The 22678-nt window shown below is 36.6% G+C and overlaps 1 protein-coding gene across 1 annotated transcript in view; it reads right to left on the minus strand.

Moving 5' to 3' along the window:
* The window catches only part of RAPH1 (Ras association (RalGDS/AF-6) and pleckstrin homology domains 1), a gene marked incomplete in the record, with an annotated part of 100441 nt that overhangs the window by 8661 nt on the left and 69102 nt on the right, over nucleotides 1–22678 (minus strand). The window contains 7 exon segments of the mRNA XM_072418784.1: nucleotides 639–749; nucleotides 1928–2071; nucleotides 4016–4081; nucleotides 7211–7332; nucleotides 8847–9006; nucleotides 9710–9787; nucleotides 18141–18215. Coding sequence (XP_072274885.1) covers nucleotides 639–749; nucleotides 1928–2071; nucleotides 4016–4081; nucleotides 7211–7332; nucleotides 8847–9006; nucleotides 9710–9787; nucleotides 18141–18215 — 756 coding nt within the window.

A 22678-nucleotide genomic window follows, 5' to 3' on the forward strand; every position in this document is an offset into this window, starting at 1 on the left:
TGTGAAAGCATACATGTGATGCTGTACATTAAATATTAGTTGCAAATGACAGACAGATACAGACAGTGACACATGAGGAGAGGATCCTGCCCAGAAGAGCTTACAATCTAAGAGATATTCACATTGCATAAAATTCTGAAGATTGGCAGAGTCAGTGGCTTGCTTTTAGTCTGGATTGATGATGCCCAGAAAGTCAACACTATAGTGTCCTTGGTAGGGCATTTCCAGTCCATATAAGCCGACAGATATCTAGGGTTTCTTGGGAATTAGATTTGTGCCTCCCAGGTCAGTTACCACTGACATTAATTATCTATTAAGCTATTCATGAAGATAGCAATCTTTCGGTTGTCTAACAATGTAAGACATTTTTTCCACTAACCACCAGGCAAATGTACCATGACATGGGCATATATTAAATACTGGCAGGGATTACCTGACAACTGAAAGTTATTTTAAGGGTTCCCGCATGTTAACGTTTGGGAAGGTGCTCTAGACATAGGCCAGTGACCAGGTGGTAATTGAATACTCAGATTCCTGTCTAACTTATGTTGTCTGTGCCACCAGGATTAAAAGGTATGTATTATAAGGATCCTGTCAAAACATTCCAGCCAGTTATGTCATTATAACTAAGGGCTTACCTTTAACACTAGGCAGTAGTCGGTGGGTGCCTTGTATTTGCTGCGGTACTCCTGGCCATAGTAAACATTAACATGATCCAGTTGGAGAAAACAAACAAGGTCTCTGGATGCCTGGAAATGAGAAGGATATGAGAATGATTCATATATTTCTAATTTATCTAAGTAATGTATATTCCTATTTAATATTCTTTTATCAGTTAATTCAAGTTATATACTACTGATGAAGCTCAGAAGGCAAACACTGTACTGTTCATTGGATGGCATTCAGAGTTAGTAAAAGACTTTAAAAAAAAAAAAAAACCTAAAAATTACCACTGAACAAGACTTTCTTACTTGCAGGCATGTCATGTACACATGGCATTTACCCAAGAACAAGATGTTTTGAAGAAGTTTATTTGCATGCATATCACATTGGCTTAAAATGTACTTGTATTCCAGTGATATCTGTGTCAGCATTTCACATTCTGACCAGAACTACCAACACTTACTACTTACTAATATGAATAAAAATGTAGATATAAGAGAGGGAGTAACACAACAGTTTGCCTACAAACCTTGATATTCTGGAAGATTTGCCAAGTCTGATAACAGAAACAGTTTAATAAACTCAAATTAAAGTTTTTTATGTCACAACTGAGCTCAGGTCACCAGCAGACACGCTAACCATCTATTTCTGTTTATTGCCAATGTTGCCTTAACAACCTTAACAGCTCTATAAACAATTTACTGCCTTGAACTGCTATCTAAAAGCAAACTAATACCTTTGAATTTAGTATATTATGTGTTCATCTGCACGTTTCACCCATGACACTGGTCTTGCAAAGCATTTTGGTTTTTTTTTTTAAAAAAAGAACAATGCATTTTTTTTTTTTTTGTGTACCTGTCATTCTAGGTCAAATGTAGATGCAGGGAGAAGTGGGAGCAATATCACCCTCTTCTGTCTTATTCACCAGCCTTTATTGAAGCTTCTAATGTTGACTTTTTACAGCAAAAATACTAGACATGCCTAGTCAGGAGGTGATATCAGGCATTCCCAATGCTTGACACCTTGCCAGACTATGGGCTGCCCCAACCTTTGTGCTGACTTTTAATGAACCAGCATTTCAGCATTTGACAGTGGGAGGTACTGAACCACTGAACTGCTGCCCCCTTTATTGCCTATGGGCAGCTGCAGCATTTCAGTCATGGGCAAGATTTGTAAGAGGCCAATCAGTGGCAAAAAGAGTTAAAGAGTTTTCTTACAACTAAACAGTATTGTACAAACTTTTAAGCACACTGCTAAACACTACCTTTGCTTTTCCTTTAGGCACATAGTAGATACCAGATGCTCGGAGAAGAAAGTAGCGCTTTTTCCAGGATTTTTTTCCATCATCCTTCAGCCAAAGGACCCCTTCAATTTCTGGAACAGATACTGAACTACCACAGAAGCATTCCTGAAGACACAAGAAGTAAAGTTTTATAAAAAAAAAAATGCAACCATTTTCTATGCCTCACAGTAACACTACCAAAATGATGATAATAATATACTTTTATGTGGATGAAGAGCATCTTATGATTCGCATAACCTTACACTATGAGAAACTGCTATGGTCACATCAAATGGAATTTATATTCCCAGTCATGCATTTATGTACTGTATCTTCTTGTGAGAACTTGAGAGAAGAAACTGAACCAGATAATTTAAATCTTATTTACTTAAAAGAGGTCTTGTATATTCTCAGAATGCTTATCCTTATAAAGGTCACTCTTGTACATGGATTCCAGAGCTTATAGAAACTTAGGCTCTGACAGCTAAGCATTCCTAGTTCACAAATATTTACTATAAAATATACATTTACTAATCTGATCCAAGGCATAGCTTTTCACATTACAGTTTAGTGTTGAATGCTAAAATGGAGACATTTTTATACCACAAGGCAGAATCAATTATTGTATTGCATGTCTAGCACAGAGCACAGGTGGTTTTGTGAAGTTACTAGAAAAAAAATCCTGTGAGCATGAGCAAAGTTGTGTCATCCTGGCCCCAGCCACTCAACGGACTGAAGATGTTTGAACCTGAAAGACCAGGAAAAAATATCAACAGAAACATGGGAGCATTGACACTGGAGATTCACTATGTCAGGTAGGTTGCCATACTGTGCAAATATCCTGTGCACATTATGGCAAGAACTTCCGGAATGTGCCTCGATTATGCTATCTTCTTTTTGTTAAGGGAACACATTATCTTTCTGTGTGCAAACAGTCCATATTTTTCACAGATAGATCACATACAGCAGTCTTTTAAAAACAGCTGTTCTTGTTCCTTTCTTTTCTTCACATTTTAGTAGCTAGAATTCAAGAAACGTCTGTTTGCCAGAGGAGGAACATTTCCAAACTTAACACAAAAAAGTAGATTATTACAGAAAGAAAGCACCATCTTACCCCTGCTGTCCACATGTGCCATTAAAATGTTCAGTAGGAAACTGAAATAGATTTCCTTTTTATTTTCTTATCATCCTTGATCATATATTAAATAGAGTTTGAGTTTCTCAGTATTCTTTCACTTTCCTATTTATAATCTGAGTTTAATTTGCCATTGGGGTTTTCTGCCTTTGAAAGTGACTCCTTTCTCCTCCCACCTCCACTTCTTCCTTATTATGAACCAGTCAGATTGTAAGCCAATTCTAGTGCAATTTCCTGTTCAATCAAGCCTCTAAATAGATACACGTGTGCTTATATACTTGCCCTCTGCATCCCTCCTCCCACTGTCCTGCTGGAGCCCTGCCGTCACCTAATCAACCTTCCTGCATTGCCAGCAAGCCCTTACTATCCCCTTACACCTCCCCATTCTCTCAAGCAGTCCCCCACTACTGCCGTACACCCAGTTATTTCAGCGTTCAGTGTGCCTACAGCCTTTACACTCACCATGATTGCAAACTCTTACCATTCATTGTGTTGGCATCTCCTCAGCTTTCCATTTGCCAACCCTTTTCCAGAACTTATTGCACCTACAAGTCCCTCCTTCCCCAGAATCCATTGTGCCTGAAGCCCCTTTCTCCCAGCACTCACTGCTCCCCCACCACCTCAAACCCTCCATGCCTGCAACTTTTTCTTCTTTTAACACCCACCACTCGTCTTCTATTGCACCCATTTAAAAAAAAAATGTCCACACAGATCACGTTTTCCAGCTAAAGTTAGTGATCGAGGTTGACATAAAACATAGACGTGCCATAGGTGCTCAAAACTGTATTTTTTATAAAAACGGTTAAATTAACTAATGTGAAATAATTTATAACGTGTTCACATTTTTGTGTGTTGTGCATTTAAGTCTGGGAACAAATATCAATAATGGAATGTGAAAATAAAAGAAAAATACTGTTACAAATTTTAGAGCTTACCTCCAGCAAGACTTCCTTATTTCGATCTGCCATTTCAGAGGTCTCTTTTCTTCCTAATAGGTAGTTCTAAAATAGAATATAGGGTATTAGGCAAAAGAAAGTGATGGTTCAATCATTTTTTTAGCCAAACTAAAGAGATACTCTAGTGGAGAACCTTTAACTGCTACCATACCATCACACTAGGCCAGGGGTATCAAACTTTATTACACAGAGGGCCAAAATTAAAACCTTAGACAAAGTCGCGGGCCAAACTTGAAGTTTATTAAAAAAAATTGAGGTTTTTCCTTCTCATTAGATATAAAACCTTTTGCTATTGAAACAAAGAGGTTTTGCTTAACATTCAATCTGGAACAAGCCTATAAATGGCGAAATTGCACCGCTACTACAATTCCCTGCATCTATAAAACAGTCCAATGCGGGGCCACGCATAGGCAGAGAGCCCGCTGGTCTATAGACGCGAGTGATGCCAGGAATTGTAGTAGCGCCCGTATTTTAATGCAGTGGCGGGCCAGCTGCAATTCATATTTAGGGGCCAAAAAAAGGACGTTACGGGTCAGATTTGGCCCCCGGTCCAGAGTTTGACACCCCTGCACTAGGCAAAGCCATTCAAATAAAATATTTTTGACCCTTTAAGCCACGGAGAATTAGACAAGTACTACATGGTCTGTGAAGCTTAAGGTCAAGCTTTCTGGACGGAATTATAAACGTATTTCAGTCACAAAAGGAACCAATACCAACAAACCCATATGTGGGCCACTTTTCTAACCAATGAACTTCAGGTTATTACTAAAATTCGGTTTTCTGTAACCAAAACTTTAAAAAAATATCTCTAAATCCTGTATGTAGACAACTTGTTGTAGGAGAACAGAAAGTGCTGATAAAAATGCTATATCACAAAGATCTATGTGTGCACCTCCAGAATATTGAACTGTGTGGCTGCAGAGAACACAACTGTCAATGTAATTAGCAAACTCAGACGCATAAACATCTCAATCTGATTTGTTGCAAAATGCTGTAATTGGTCTGCAAGAATATGCACTATGTCCTGTCTTAGGCTTCATTTATTTTACCACTTCAATAATAAGGCAACTCTGTGACACAAGACAGTTTTTGATGTTTGCAGTCTGCAAGGGCTTAATGAAGCTTCTGGTTTTTAACAAACATGTCATGAAATAGTTGCTTTTTTTTTTTTTTTTTGTTAACACAAAAGATGCTACAAACAACAGTTTGGGTGTCTATTGCGGAATACTGGTAGAATAAGCAAAATCATGAAGCTAAATGCTAATTCAAATGATCCACTGCAGTAAGGCACAAAATAACTGTTCCCCACTTCAAACTTAAAGCGTACCTATCATGACATTTTTTTACTGTATATGAAGGATAGATAACCATTTTATACAAGGTAAAAATGTAAAATTGCAGTCAGATGTATTTGCATTCTTCTTATACTGAGCATAACAGCCAGACAACTAACATTTTCAAGTCAACAAGACATCAACAAGTCATGTCAGAAATGGCAACCTAGAGTTCCCTTCAGATCTTCTGCCAGACTTCTCTCAGATTCCAGTAAAGGATTGAATTTGCTGACCACGTTAAAATTTACCCAGAGCTGTACACATTTCTTTGCTGGAACATGGCTTTGACTGTCCGATTAAATGTTGGACTATAAAAATATTGGGAAATTACACTAGGTATTGCTCCAGATTCTGGAGATCCTAATTAAATAGTTCAGGCACTCTGTGCAATCTTGTATGTGTAAACTTCAACCCTAAAACTGAACGGGAGCCTCACAACCCTAACAATATTCCAAATGTGTAAATTATTATACTTTGCCTACGGATTAAAGTGCAATGCAAATTTGGATCTGTAAATATTTTTTCAAAGCAGAATCTCCAGAAAGCAGTTGATAATGAATTCTACACTAAACCTGTGCAACTTCAGCTCTTTGGCTACCACAAGAAGCAGGTAAATTGTTTAACAAAACTAGGAGAGTATTGTAGAAGTCAGTCCTCACGTATTGACATGATAGGGAAGAGAATATCTTAAGTGTATGCAGTTTCAAATACTGCAACAAACATTCTGCTCAATGTACCTTTTATTTAGTATATCTTCTGAAAAACAGTTCACTCCTTGGTTTGTGACAGTGCCTGGTCACTTCTGTGTGTCTGTAGTGTGAGGTTAAAGCACTTCTGGCTGTGACTGCTAGTCTCATCAGATCTAGAATAAGCTATTGTTCTTGCTAGAGACTCTAACACAGGGGTCAGCAAACTTTTTTGGCTACTAGGCCATTTCAGGAGGACAAGAAGGCACACTAGGCCGAAACTCTCTCGAGTCCCGCGCTGATGGCTCCGCCCCTGAAAGTAAATCCCTTTTCTCCGCAATGCATCCAGAGGTGAGGGAATGTCCCCTTACCCCGACTGTGGAAATATTAATGCCGGCCGTGGTAAATAGGGAAGGGAGGCATAACAAGGAGGCTCAAGAGCCACATGCGGCTCCAAAGCCACGGGTTGCCGACCCCTGCTGGCTGGGATAAGGCTGGATCGACCAGGGGGGCGTTAGGCTGGAACAGACTACTGTCTAGGCCGTATCTGGCCTAAAGGGCGGCGTTTGCCTACCCCTGCTCTAACAGGAGAAAGCAAAGCCCTGGCTCTAATAATATAACTATACACATATACACAATACTGAACAAGGTGTAACAAGTAACTGGAATAGGAGGCATGCTTTGCAGTCATAATAATTTCCTAGCTTCAGTTTTTTTTGGGTCACTGGCACAGAATAAGTATGAACCCACTGGAAGCAGAATATATACTTGTTTTGGCCAGTGTCTCAAATGTGATATTTAAACACAAAAGGGTCTTTGATTCCTATAATCCAAAAGTCCTTTGGTAAATATCACATAAACATGACCATAGAGCACAAATGTACATAAATATTTATTAAATAATAATAATCAAAAAGAATTGCATAAAAGGCTAATAAAATATCATGGCACCCTTACAGCCCAATAAAACTGATCCTTGCCCAGTCTCCCCTCTTTGACTTCTAAATCATTTGCATATTGACATTCACATTATACTATTGTAGCAACAATCAGGATTATGTTAGGAAAGTAGTGAGCCACACACCTAATGGTGGCTCATTCCATTAAAAAGTCTCATATACCACATTGTAAATGACAAAAAATTTAAATCTTACTTGTGGGTTTTTGAACAATGCATATTTCTCTATGCGCTCCACAAACATCAGCTTGTTTTGGCTATCCCGGGTCCAGTTCAACAAGTTCTCAACTAGATTTTCATGATCTTCAAAAATACGTTCTGTAGAAAGATAAAAATCCCTTGTTGGATCATTTAGCCATATATGTGAAACACAACTTGTCAGTTCTGTGGGATTTACAAGCCGATATACTTTTGTGTGTGTGTTGGAAAAAAAAAAAAGACAAAACAAAACAACACAGTAATATTTATTCCACCTGCAATATATTTTGCAGGTGATGCCTATTAAAAGTGAACATGTAGAGCTGCATAAAGTGACCAAATTGAACAGTAATGGTTACCAATTTCCTGCCTTTTCTCATATTATATATTACATGGATTATGAAGAAAATTTATATGGAGTACAGAAATGGTTCCCTTGCACAATTTTAAGAACACCACATAGCTCTATTATACATAACTAAATCAATATAAAAAATATTTTCACATGTTACAGGGTCCTCAAACATGGGTCCTCAAACAGGGTAAAAATGTTTAAATATTTTATCATCACATACTATTCTAAAGTCTCTAGTTATATGTATGTAGCCTTCTAGTCAACATAAGAATATCTGTAGTAAGTACAGGCTTAATCAACATTTTTCAAGGAACAGTTTACAAAGCAGTAAACCCTACTAGGATTTTAGAACTAACCACTCACTGTATTTACCCCATTTTGTTTGTTTTGACCCAAAATGCCATAAAAAAAACCCCTTTATACTCAGGTATTCGGGTATGTCACAATCCTGCTGTCATTATCTCATTAACAAATGAAGACTTATGATTCATGTGGCTACTTTGTGTTATTACTGTGGCAGTCAGCAAATGGCAACATTATGGATCATTAACAACGTTGGCCTTTATGGTATATTGGAGGCAAGCTTAAGCTATGTTTAGACTGGTGGTGAGGTTGCAAAGCAGTTACAGCTTCCTCGGGTTACAGCCCATACAGAATGGATCAGTGAGTGAGCTGTTAAATACCATCTGCTGCAAATGTGATTCCTTTAGAATTCCTGTGGTGCCGATGGTCCGGTGTTTGGTAAGGTGCTGCATGGAAACACCTTTTCCTACAACAGATCTGAACTTACTTTTTGCATCTTAGTGTGCAGTAGGTTGTGATGATCCAGATGTAGCACACTGTAATAGTTTCCACATTGTTAGAAGAAAAAAGTTGCATCAAATTGTTTAAATTTATACATTTTTTTACGCCACTATCAAAAGACATGTAGCGCCCAAATTGAATGTTCATTTTCGTCTAACTTAAAACGAATAGAAGAAAAATCCACCAATGTACATTTTGTTCTGCATAACTGTCTAGTTATGTAACGGGAGAGTTCTCTCACATTGCAAAGATATCCTCGGTTAGTGAAAAGAAATCTTGAGAAAAACATACTGATTGAGAGAAAAAAATAAAGGTTTGGCTTTAGATACACTATCTTTGAAACACATTACATACAACTTTATTATTCCACATTTTTGAAAACTAAGCATTAAAATTTAATAATGAATTAGAAAACCTTACAAATGTATTTAAACATAAATGTGTTTGAATCCGTGCTAAAAAGAAAAAGACTAACCCATCTGCAGCTCAGAAATGGTTTCCACCAGTGACCAATCCAGGCTGTATCCACAGTGGGATTTATCCATCAAGTTGTCCAGCACTTGCCGTACCGTTTGCCTCTCATCTACCATCATTGTCTTTGAGCTGTCATCTGACATGTGCACTCTGATCACCAGCTGTGAAGGAAAATAAATATTTTATATGAAAACAGGTTAGGAGCAGAAGCAAAAAAACAATTACTGGCTATAAATATCAAGTATAAAAAAAAAACAAAAAAAAAAACAGACACATACACAAGTTTCTGCTTTATATTGATTTTTTTTAGATTCTGTAATGCTTATTTCAAACACATAGAAAGAGAGATGTCTATAGTGTACCCCAGAATCAAAGCAATTATATAATCAAGGTACTGCGTTTTATACAAGATATTCAATTTAGCTCGAACATGCTCCCTGTTACAGACCTTGAATTCACAGTATTAATTAAAACATAGACAAAGATGCCTACATTAAGAAAAATATTCAAGGTTAGTCATCCCACTAGGCAAGCTCAGCAGTTAAAGTGGCAGAGGTTGCTATAGCAGCCTTTATATAAGAAAAGAACTAAACGATTAAAACAGTGAATGCCCAGTCAATAAAGATAGCTGCCAATACCATATTCTTATTGTTTTGCCATATAAAACAATATATTCATCCAGGAAATTGACTTATCGTTGAGCAAATCAGCCGACAACATCTCTGTTTATAATTATATATTTAGCTTTTTTAGGCAACTAACATTATGGTAGTAGACAAACAATCTACACTTTCTATCGGGAAATATATTGGGCATGATTCTAAACTGTAAAAAATGCTTTTGTCCACTTTCTGTTGCAGTAACCTTTTTCACTTGAGCTTCTTTTATTTTTTCAAGAGCTATTCGAATCTTCTCTGCCTTTATTTTGGCAGCTTGTTCCTCCTGTTGATATAAAAAAAAAACAAAAACAAAAAAACAAAAGTCAGAATTCCAACATAACACATGGATGAAAATAATACCTTCAAATGCACCATTATTTCATGTAATTGTCAGTATATTATTATGTGATAAAGCGGTTAGAACAACAAGGCAAAGGGAACACCAGGTCACCAAAAGGTAACTCACATTGAAATACAGTAGTTGTTCAGAAGGCAGATATATGAATTTATAGACAAAATTATTTCAATAAAATAGAGGTTAAGATTATACAGAGCAGAAAGTAACAGATGTTAATAAAATGCATACTTCATAAGGCTCTATTGAATATATAAATGCCATATTATGTTGTTATGGATTTGGTTTCTGTTGCAGAAAAATGGCGACGGAAGCCAAATAATGCCATTACACAGGTACAACTTTAGTACCTTCTCAGCAGCCAACTAAACAAGCATTGGATTGTGTTTTAGTTCATAAGATACTTGTGTTATATGGTCTTTGTTTTCACTAAACTTGAAAACAGTCGCTATTTTATTAATAAGGCTTCATACCAAGATTTACTGGCATTCAATCTTCCAGACAAGGCATAATGGATTTCTATTATAAACACATTGGAGGCCTTTACAGACCATGAAAACGGCACAATTATACCATTCTACCACTCCCAGTGGACAGCCTATCTAAATGAATTCCGTACACCTGTACATTTTCAGACTCATTATATTAGTGAAGACTAATTACCATGTCCATCCAGGGACATGATATTTGCTTTTTAAATTGATCTTATGTACAGATGATATCAACGGACCAGATGCCTATGTCACTAAACATTGGAAAGTAACTGAAAAAAAAATATCCACGGATGTCAGGCGAGCAATGTACACGTGAAATTCTTGCCCAAGATGAGCCCACCCATCCATATTGGGCAGAAATCCTCTGAAGTGTTTATAGACTAGGACAACAATTGCTACCTCAAATATGAATCAAGTGTTGGTTATTAGGTTGTGCAACAAAAAAAAAAGAAATATTTGCTTACAAAATGTTAAAATGGGTAAATACCACACAACAAATATTTAATTTATGATGGGAGACTAGCATACAGAGAAACTCCCTGCAATGATCAAAATATTGTGCATTCAAGTTAATGAAAACCATCACAACAAGGTATGTTTTCCATCTATGTGTTGCGTTTCTAAAAGTTGGAAAATAATTTTACCAGGGAAAAAAAACAAAAGTTCTCTGTTTCAGATGAGGAAAGTTCATTGGCTTATGAACCATTTTAGCAGACATGCTTTCTTAAAGCAAAAAAATTTCTGACTATCTTACACTATAGGTAATGAGTCACAAACATAGTGCGACTGTGTTAGAGCTTTCTGCAATGCTTAATGTTTGCCAGTTCATAGGGAAGGATATTAAAAGCATTTAATGGTCTTCAGTCTAGTAGCCCTGTCTGTCCAGATAAAGAAAGAATGTTTGCTACTGTTAAGAACAGTTATGTTGCCATTATGAAATTGAACTACCTTATGGATAGTTAGTGGACAGATGGCAACTAAGTGCTGGTTGCTGGACAATGGAAAATAAAATATGCTTTAGCAGCCTTTACAAGATCATATTTATGCTGCTATGGCAGGCCCTAATGGTGCAGTTTAAAGTAAATTTCTTATCAATGTAAAATTACTGTGATTTACTGAAATGCATAACTTCCCTGGAAAAGAACATTTTCCTCTGCTTCCAATTTCCGTTTTATCCCTCAAGTGCAGACAAAATGAGAGATAAAACGGGCAGCAAGCCTCCTCCTTGATGTTTACTTTCTTCTGCTTGTTTTTGTGTAACACAAAAGATAAAATAAGTTGAATATAATTTAATTTCCCATTCATTAATAACTTCATTCTAGTGAATCCCATTATCCAGAGTTGCCCCTGTGAATCATACTCAAAGTAAAAGCTCAAGTAAATAGAAACTTCTGGATTCTTTTTAAAAATGTTCTACATATAAATTTATATGAACCTGGCAGAATATGTGAAATATTGGCCACTGGTTTGACTGATCAAATTTCTTTTATTTAGGGAGTGTGCTCAGAAAAAGCAAAATTATCACATAATTATAACACATACAAGTCATAATACTGGAATCACACAAATAGGCATGATCAGAAGTTTACTCTTTTCTATTGTAGCCATTCTGTGGCAGATTTGCTGGTGTGGGGCTGGCATCACTGTCCTGTTGCATTACCTAATTTTGGCCAAGCTTTAGCTATTATTCAGACAACTTCATATTTAAGTCTAGAAAACTTTGGTAATGAGAGGAGTTCATGGTCCATTCAATGACTGAGTGTTACCCAGGACTTATGGCTGCAAAACAAGTCAAATCATCATCCATCCTACATGTGATTTACAATGGGTATGAGGTGTTTGTGCTGCTAAGCAGAGTTTTGGTTTTCATTTGGCTCTGTGCATAATGGACAAACATCTCCACTTTGGTCTGGTCTCCCTAAAGGACATTGTTTTAGAAGTCTTGTAATTTGTTCAGGTGCCATGTCTCTATGCTCCTTTTAGAGGCTTTCGTCTGGCAGCTCTTCCAAACAAGCCATATTTGTTCAGTCTTTTTCTAGTTGTATGATCATGAACTTTTTACATGTAACATGCTGAGGCCTGTATGGTGTGAGATGCAGCACTTGGATTTTTTGCAATTTCTCTGGGCATTTGACCTCCATGGGGTGAATTTGCTGGAACATCCACTCTTAGAAGAATGGAAGCCGTCTTTAATGTTTTCCCCTGGAGAATCTTTCTCACTGCAGAATGGTTGGTTTTTGATGTTTTGGAAATGCCCCTCTAATCACACTTGCTGATAAGTTAATCAAGTGCATTGGAAGCTCCGAGCTAATTTTGGGGTTCTGTTGTAAGCCACAGTAAGGTAGACCAATCAAGATTTCACAATTGAATTTAAGAAACCTGCTCCAAGTGAAATACAGGCAGCAATTTTTTGGTAAACAAGTGGTGCTGCTGTTTCAAAATGCACAATAAGGAGGCAAGTGAACAAAAATAAAAAAAAATCCTTTATTATGCCAACACTGCCAAGGTTCTGGAACAAAGTCCTTTGGACGGAGGAGCCAAAAACTACACCATCTCTGCTGTCAGACAAGGAGGTGGATCTCGAATGTTCTGTGGGTGTGTAAGCTACAGTGGCACAGTAAGTTTAGTGAAAATAGATGGAGGACAACTTGCATTCATCAGTCCCAAAGGTGCCCCTGGGACTCCATCGCATCTTCCAGCAAGACAATGAGCCAAGCTGACCCCACAGTAGCTACAGCAGAAAAGTCAAGGGGCTGAAGTGGCCATCACAAAATCTTTGAACCACTTTGTGGAGATCACAAACATGCAGTTCATGCAAGACAACCCAAGAAAGATTGTACAGGACCTTGAGGTTGTTTGCCAAGAAGAAAATGCAGCTTTACTGCTGGTCCTCATCTGCAACTATTACAAAGCTCTGCATGCAATCACGAATGCTAAAGTGGGTATTGTGAATTATTGGTATGCAAACTTTGAACAGGAACCATCTAATTTGCCATATAGATGTTTTGTTTAATGGTAAGCTCTTCGGGGCAGGGTGCTCTCCTTTGTAACACTGTCATTTGTCACACCTATTTATTGTACAGTACTGCGTAATATTTGGCACTATATAAATCCTGTTTATTAATAATAATAATAATAATAATAATAATGGTTGGGCTATTTTGTAATGTTATCATTAGTTGTGTGTCATTTTGTAATGTTTCATTTGAAGAATGTTTCACCTCTTACAAATTCTGCCAGGGTATGTACAACCATACAGTGAATTTCTTGAGTTTGTCAAATATCCGATTTCATTTCAATCCAGAAAAATACAGCTATATACGATGACTGGCTGTATTTTATTATCCAGATAACATGTAGTTATCAACAAGACTGTTTACTCCACATTATGTTTTACATTTAAAATTTATTAAAAATACAGATATGGGAGACTGCAGAATTATTTGGCAGAACATGTGAGGTTTTAAACAAACTGAGCTACCTAATAAGACACAAGTAAGTTCTGTGACTAATTTGTGTATTTAAGCTTGAGCTATTAATCCCCGTAATGAACAGGCTATTTACAATGGGGGTAAGGTACCTATGCAGAATATGTGAAAAGCAGGCCAAAGTATCAATTGGTGGCTAAGGCTATGCTTAGGCGTTACCATGCCGGCTTCCCGGCTGCCCCCTTGGATGAACCAACATTAGAACATTTTACAGTGGATGGCATCCAGCAGCATTGAACCACTCACTGCCACCCTTATTCATTCTCTAGGGGCTCCCACGGGCAAGACGCTACATGTAAAGTCTCGGCTGATGAATCAGCACAGGGGTGTAAGGAAGCAGAAACAGCACCACAACCTCACCACTAGTCTGAACACAGCTTAAAAATAAGAAAACACGATAATAATTTGCAACTGAAATGTATCCAAATAAAAATAAAAAAAATACAATACACTTCCAGTCAACATTTATAACAGGATGTAAAGCACCTAAGAAATTATGCCAAACAAAATGTATATTGTGTCAAGCTGATATGATGGCTGGCTAGAAAAGGGTAATAAAACTATTTCGACACACTACATGATGAAATAGCTGCTGGTTTTATTTTCTCATTCTACTGGCATGGATCATGAAACCAAAAAAAAAAAATCCCCAAAAAACAAACTGTTGGCAGAAAAAGAACCAACTTTCTTATAAGCTAGGACTTGCGCTGCTTTATCCGAGGGACACCGGAATGAATGTATTGTGAAATACGGGTTTCTTCTATTACTAGACCAATTTTTGCTTTGGGCACTTGCTATGTGAACAAAGTACAGGATTTTTAAAGACCACAAGGAAACGGGCACATTGTTTTTTTAATAATTGTAAAAGCATTACATAGTCTTGAGGTGTTTGGTATAGAAAGCTGGCTTGTTTTATAGATCTTACAGGAATTAGACCAGACAGGGGAGTGTTTAATGTTACTAAGCTAGTGAGTCAGCAGCCATATTAGCAAAATGGAAAGTGTAAAACATCAGCTTGTACAGTCCGTTCTGTGAAATCAAAAGTTTCACTGAGTGCTCTTAATCTTTCTTAAAATCTAAAAACCTTCTGCTAGTTTTCAGATTCATGTCATCTGTCCTTTATCACTGCACTATGAATAGATGGATACATAGGAAGGTTGCACGCACAAGTTGGGTTTTACTTAATCACAACTACCTATATTAATTGTCCCTCACAGTCTGGCCAAATTGGATTTTTATATGATGATTAGCACTCACAGCATAATGCGATGCCACATATCGTTTAGCCATTTTCAGCAAGGATGTGGATTTTTTTTTCATATCTCTTAGATTCAGATCAGAGTTCTGGGCAGGGTATCTGTCATTTGGTACCCCTATTTATTGTACAGCGCTGTGTAATATATTGGCACTATATAAATACTGTTTATTAATAAAAATATTAATACCTTTGCTGGCATATCTGAAGTGTTTTTATGGGTAACCATATATCCCAAAATGGCCACAATTCATTGATCCTAGTTAGCTCCTATTCATAGAGGATCTGCACTATGGTGTACTTTAGGAAGGGCTTACAATAAACATGTAAAAAAATACAGTAAGTGGGATAAACAGAAGCAAATTAAAATACATCTACTGAATGTTATAGCTATCACTAATACCACCTCAATCTCAAGTAAAAAAAATAGTTAAAGCCTCGGAGACTTAATAGCAATATATTGCTATTTTATACATACAGTGCAAAGAATACTGTTATATGGAAAAGTGGCTAAGCCACATGAAAAATGTACCGTGAAGTCACGGTACCTTTGTTAACATTAAACACTTACTTTCTGCAGAAGTTAATGTCGAGTCACTGCTCCACAAGTTTGTTTGTCAAACTTACCTCAAGATTAGTGCCTGACAAGCCATGGAAAATATCCCCAGCCCTTTGCTTGTCAGTAGCTATCAATAAAGAAAGAACAAGCTAAAGCCAATTCCAGCCGGCATCATCATTCTATTTACTACCCCCCTGCATGTCCCACCACAACATAGTTGACTAGGACTGCAGTTAAAAAAAAATAGTAATCATATGGTAAAGAGTTTGGGCTAGGGAGCTATTAAATGTTTTGCAGATGCATTTTTTTCAAACGCATCCACGGCACAAATTCCTTATGGGAGCCAATTTTGAAAAATTAAAAACAAGTATATGGTATTATATAAAAAATAATTTTAAAAAGTTGATCTTTAACATTACAACCTGGTAGTTTTACTGTGGGCCTGAATCTTAACTTGGACAATCTGATGTAGTAAATTAAAGGAGATCAATATTTTGCATTGAAGGTATTTGAATACACAGGGAAAAAAATGTATAGGATTTTATTACAGAAATGTTTACCATCATCCAGCCAAAAAAAGTATTACCCATTTACCTTTTTTTGCCCTACACCTAGGCAACAGATTTCCTATAGAACTGCAGATTAAGAAACCATTTTACACAATGGGCTTACATTTTTTTTATTGAAATAAAAATTACATGCAATTGTAATGTCATTTTATGTTAATACAAGACACCAGCATCACTAGGAGTTAAAGGCAAGCTTTTACGCCACCAAAAATCTTCTGCCCTAACAGGAAAAAAATAAAATAAAAAAATAACCACTGCCATGTGATTAAATAATACCTGGGGCTTTGGGGGAATTAAAGACTGCTTAAACAGAAGTGCACTGCAGTGGTACCAATTGAAAATACAACCGGTCTGAACATAGCCCCACGTGGTATATTATACACATGAAATCACTTTCTATTGTTAGGCACGTGCATTGTTTCATGTAAGTTTTTGTGAGCTGTATTAGTAAAAAGGGAATTAGGAAATCATTATTCAGATTTAACTCTTAATTTACTAGTTAACCCACTCTGTTAAATATAAAACATTTAGAATCAGATGACTGTTTTTCAACTAGGGTTCCTGCAAAGGTTGCTGGGGGTTCTTTACCATGTGCAATTTGTGCATTACAGATCAGTTACCGCTTAAACAAATGATCTTTTTGGCTATCTGTAAGGGTGAAATTCTTTCCATTGACTACCACACCAATATACAATGAGCTGTGGATATAGCAATGAAGGAAGGAGTTCTCTGAAGACATTAATGTTAAAGAATCTGCCATGGTAATAAAGGTCAAGAAAGGTTGTGTTAGAACAAAAGCCATGCAATTCAATTAATTAAATGTATTGCAGAGTCACTTCCATTCACTATTAAGAGAGTAATTGATGTGCACAACAATAGGTAGGGAGGTAATAGTATATCAGTGAATATACTATGACATAGGAAGGGAGCTTTAAAGAAAAATGAATACAACCATTTCATTTTTTGTTTGTCCCCAAAGATTTAAATATCCTCAAGTGATAAAGCAATAAGTTTTTATCTTTTCAAACTTCCTACCAGTCTTCTTCGGTCTCCTAAACGCTCACTACTTCCCACCTTTCCATAATACCCCTTCTATTGTGCAATACTTCCCCCACCTCCTAGAATGTAAGCTCTTCGGGGCAGGGTCCTCTCCTCCTCTTGTGTCACTGTCTGTATCTGTCTGTCATATGCAACCTCTAATGTACAGTGCTGCGTAATATGTTGGTGCAATATAAATCTTGTTTAATTGTAACATGTTCATGCAACATGTTAAAATAAAGCAAAATTTAGATGCACACTGTGCACACATGTGCACAGCAAGCCACTTGCATGTCTTGACAGATACAGCTAGTTTAGTCAGAAGTACAATATATTATTGTTTTGATAAAGAAGAATGATACATTAAAAATGGACGTAAGAGATGACTTTGTGCTGCCTGAAGTAATCAAGCTTTTAGCAGTTTCTAATAAGACAGCTGCAAACTGACTGGTTGCCATGAAAAACACACACACTTCCTGTATGTGTATATACATCAATGTTCAACCCAGAAAAAGGCCCTGTATAATATTATCTCTATATATATACATACATACACACATACACATACATACATATACACGCACACACTACTGCCTGCACCATGTGTTTAATAATATTATTATTAAACAGAAAATGTAATAACATGGTAGGTTTCCAGGTAATGTCAGAATTAGAAAATACTTGCAATCATCAATTTTTTAGTATTTGCCTGGCATGTATCAAACTGATAAAAGACACCTGTCTTGATGAATGTAAAAAAATAATGAGTGTAAGCTTGTGAATGTTACACTGCTCCAAGTTCCCATTAATCCATTTCATAGTTAAAGTCTAGCTGCAGGAGAGAAGATCATGCAAATAGAAAGAGCAAGCTTCATCACCTTAGTCAGCAAGTGAGAGGGTTTTCCTGCAATGTTTCTGAGCAGAAGGGAGGTCTCCCTGTCCAGATAGGAATGCTTGCACAGAAACAGAAACAAACAGAGAAAAAGTGGAAAATACAATTAAAAGAAAATTTTCTGCAAGGTATAATCATAATGCGTGTGTAGATTAATACAGCTGGCATGCAAAGGAGAAGACATGATCAATAATGCATGATATGGTTTTTTTATCCAAACAAGCATTTTTTAAATAAATCCCATAGATTATTCTAAGCACAGAATATAGCATTTTATTTTTTAATATACAGGATCATAAGTATACATTTTTATACAATAAAATTGCACTAGTATAACTTATTGGGGTAAAAAAATGCAGAAATCAATCATAATGCAGCTTAACTGCACTTTTTGGTTAGACTGTTGAAGAGATTGATCTTTTTCCAAGGTTTTATTGCCGTCTGATGTCCTGAAAGAGAAATGTCACCAGGATATCACCTGGAAAAGGAGATTCAAACAAAGCTGCCACTTCTTGGTTCCAGTGTCCACAGGGACAAAGGCAGCAAATAAAATAATGCAATTAGTACTGTTGTGTTCCTGTTGGGGTGAGATTGTCCCATTTCCTATCCTGGTAACAATGCAGTTAGTGAGACATGAAGCAAGATAAAGATCCAAAAGGCACACAGGCAGGTGTAGTAATACTACCCAACAATAATACGACCATAAAACTTTTTACTGGAAGGTCTTTAAAGTTATGCGGCGTTAAGAGCTCATATTATAGGAATACCTATATTATTAATGATTTGCATTACTCTTTATCAGAAAAGTATCTAGTATATGAAATAACCTGGTCCTAAAAACGGATTATATACAAGCACATCAGAGAGGATACATTAGGCTATGTTCCGACTTGTGGCTGCCTGTGTCACTTGAACATTTTACAGCAGGCGGTACTAAACTGCTCATTGCCATTCCCGTTCATTCTCGATAGGCAGCCACAGGTGAAACATTCCATGCAGCAACCTGTCCAAGGAAACTGTTTAGGAGTATAAGGAAGCAGTAACAGCACTGCTAGTATGATCATATCACAATACGTCTTGACATGCAATTTTAAATTTGTTATGTGTATTTAAAGGAAAACATTTTAAATTTAACTTGAATATTAAAATGCAATTCAACATACTTTAGGAGTAGTAATCTCTAAAAGTACTTTACTATGCTCAAGCCACAATAATGCCTGCATGGCAAAACTTCAATTAGTGCTATAAATTTATTTTGTTTCACAAATACTACAACAGTATTTCTGGCTTTGTGTTTGAAAGAAGCCCAGTCTGTCTTGCTCTAGAATCCAGATTCTCCCTTCATCTATCCAGTCTGATACATACAGTTTGTATAAATGAACGTCAAACAAATCACAACTCAAAGATTTCATATAAAACGTTCTTGTGTATGTGGTATTTTAACAACAGTTTTCATTGTTCCACATGTGATGCAGAAATCTGTCAGAATGTCATTCCTATCCCCATGTCCAAATCCGTTAAATACTGAACTACTGGCTTCGGGGTATGATCCCCCAAAAATGTTAAAAAAAAGTGCAGCTAAGCATGTAGACCAATAATCCAAATGCCCCCAGGGCAGTAGATCTTCAAGGAACTCCAAAAACTTACAAATTTGACTATTAGAGTACAAAATTACATGTCTGTGCCTTGAATATGGAGGGAAGAGGTCTGAAATAAGTGATTGTTATTGATTTTTAAACACCTCTTATCATTTCCACCTAGAGTTTCTATCTGGAGAGTCTTATGTCCACCTCCTAGGCTGCCAAAGGCAGGTAAAACACAAGATATTTTTAATAAACCATTTGTTCAATACTTTTATGAAAGCCTATCTTCTAGTCTTTAACATCTGTGATGCTCCTAAATAGTCTGCTGAACATCTGAGTTTCGAAAGCACTGCCAGTATTTAGTATTATACATCTGTAGATAAATATAATACATTAAAACTTTTCCACAAATTGCTTTGAAACAAAAAAGGATTGGCATTTGCCGAATTATTTAATCAGAATGACACAGTGTAAAAATAAGAACGGATCATAATAAAAAAATAATGAGTATCATTTTGGGCTGGCTGCTTTGCTTGCAAAATTAATTTTAATGAAAACATGCCAAAATTTAACAGTAAAACCCATTATGCATGACCTTTGAAACAGCAACAGAGTGCAAGATGTGCTTATTAGTAAAGCTTTCATAATAGTATTCACAAAGTGTGCTTCTTTTTCTAAATTATAAATAGACGAAAGCACTTATCAGGCTGCCTGTTCACTAACAATTATATTAGGACAATTTTTTAGGTGTCTAAAGTATATAAGCATATTGTAAAGACAGCATTATTAACCTAATACAAAGGTCTATTAAGAACACAATAATTAATGTTAAAGAAAACCTGCATTAAGAGAAACTCAGACTGTAATCACTGACCTTTTCATGAAAGTACTATTTCTCCAACTTTGGCTGGCAAAGTCACAAATTCTGACCTGTACACATGTACTTGATAAGTGGCTTGAAGTAGAACTATGGTCAGGGTATGGAAATGTTTTCATACCCAGATCAAGCAGTAAATAAGATTAGGTGAAAGCTCTCATAGATGCCTGGAGCAGCAGGCACTGTGGAGGAATTCATCCCCAAAGTGCAAGAGAAGCAATGAGTTCAAGTCAGCTTAAAGCTCCCCTCCTACTCTTTTCTTTATCTTTGTTTCAATTGGAGATATAAAAAAACAGGAATGCACTGATGAAATGGAATGAACCTAAACCGCTATAAAAATTGAAAGTGTACCAAACCTTTATTATAAGACTTTTAGGAAATTGCCTTTTAGACTATTTCAATTTCCTTCGCAAAGGAAATGAACCTTTATTTTTAATTTATTTTTTTCTACCTGTAGAGGGTAATAAAGCCCTAACTAGTGTTATCTCCAAACCTAGTAAAGACCCTGCTGAGGTCTCTAATTATAGTCCTATCTCGCAATCTTAAAATTATGATGAAAATTCTATCCCTGTGTCTGGGTTCCTTCCTAGACCACACCAGGTGGGATTTCTTCACCATCGACAAGGACTCCCCCAGGCCAAACTAGACGTACAATAGACCTAATTTCAGCTGTAATTGGTAACTGCGATGGTAGGCCAAAATAAGAAGCGATGTTACTCTCATTAGATCTACACAAAGCTTTTGACAGTTTACCATGGTATTAGCTGAAAGCCCTTCCTAAAATGAAATTTGGCCAAGCGTTCTACTGGATTATATCCTTTCCATACTCCTCCCCCTCCACCAAAATAGCAATTAAAGGACCCTATTCTCCCTTGATTAATATTTGCAGAGACACCAGACTAGGCTGTCTTCTCTCCCCTTTACCTTTTGCTTTACCGAATAAACTTAGCAATAGCTGTAAGGCTTAATTCTGACATTAAGGGCATTCGATGTGGTCCTATAGAACATAAATGTGGACTTTTTGCTGATGACACCCTAATGTCTGTAGCTTCTCCTCTCATCTCCTTGTTAAACTTATTTAAAGAGTTATGCTCCTTTTCAGAGGTGACAGGACTAAAACCTAATAAAGCCAAATCGGAGGCCCTGAATATTTCATTGCCCCCAAACATAGTCAACCAACTGAAAGATAACTTTGACTTTACATGGAAAACCAAAACAATGACCTATCTAGGCATTCAGATAACATCTTTTCACCATGATCTGTACTCAGCTAAGTACCCAACCCTGTTTCGTGCAATAGCTAGAGATCTGAATAGATGGCATTCTGCGGGACCGAAAAGGTTGGCAACCACTGCTCTAAGAGACCTGCGATTCTCAGTCCTTCATATTCTTCCTCAGTATGGGATGGACAAAAAACTAATTTTAACCTGCACTCCCCCCCATTCTCCACGGACTCCCCTATGGCATAATTCTGAATTTCCTCCAGGTTGTGAACCGGCTCAGTTCTCTTGGTGACGCAACAAGGAATTTTCACAATCAAAAATTTCCTTGATGGCTAGGCTATTCTGAGCCTCTCCCTTATATGTACAGAAATATTCTGTTATCAACAAATCAGGTCCTTGACAAATATTGTTGATGATAAAAAAAAAAGTACTGGGGGGAGCAAAATTCATTGACAGTACCAGCGAAAAATAATGTAATTCTTATTAAAATATTTTTTTTTTAATGTAAATTCATTTTGTGGGACTAGCCCATTTCAAGAAGAATTGGTTCTATGATTGAAAGGAAATTTACATTACAAACAATTCTTTCCAACATAAATATACCATAAATTCCATATCATGTATCATCAACACATATATGTAGAAAATTATAATAATTGCGAGTTTTCAAAAATTGGTAATCATATTTGTCTACATATATGTGTTGATACAAGATATGGATTTTATGGTATAATTATGTTGGATAGAATTGTTTGTACTGTATATATCCTTTCAATTATAGAACTGATTCCTCCTGAAGAATCCCGCTTTTTAATCTCTTCCTGGTATTCTATGCAAACTT

This window comes from Pyxicephalus adspersus, chromosome 7, assembly GCF_032062135.1.
Source record: "Pyxicephalus adspersus chromosome 7, UCB_Pads_2.0, whole genome shotgun sequence".
Taxonomy (NCBI): domain Eukaryota; kingdom Metazoa; phylum Chordata; class Amphibia; order Anura; family Pyxicephalidae; genus Pyxicephalus; species Pyxicephalus adspersus.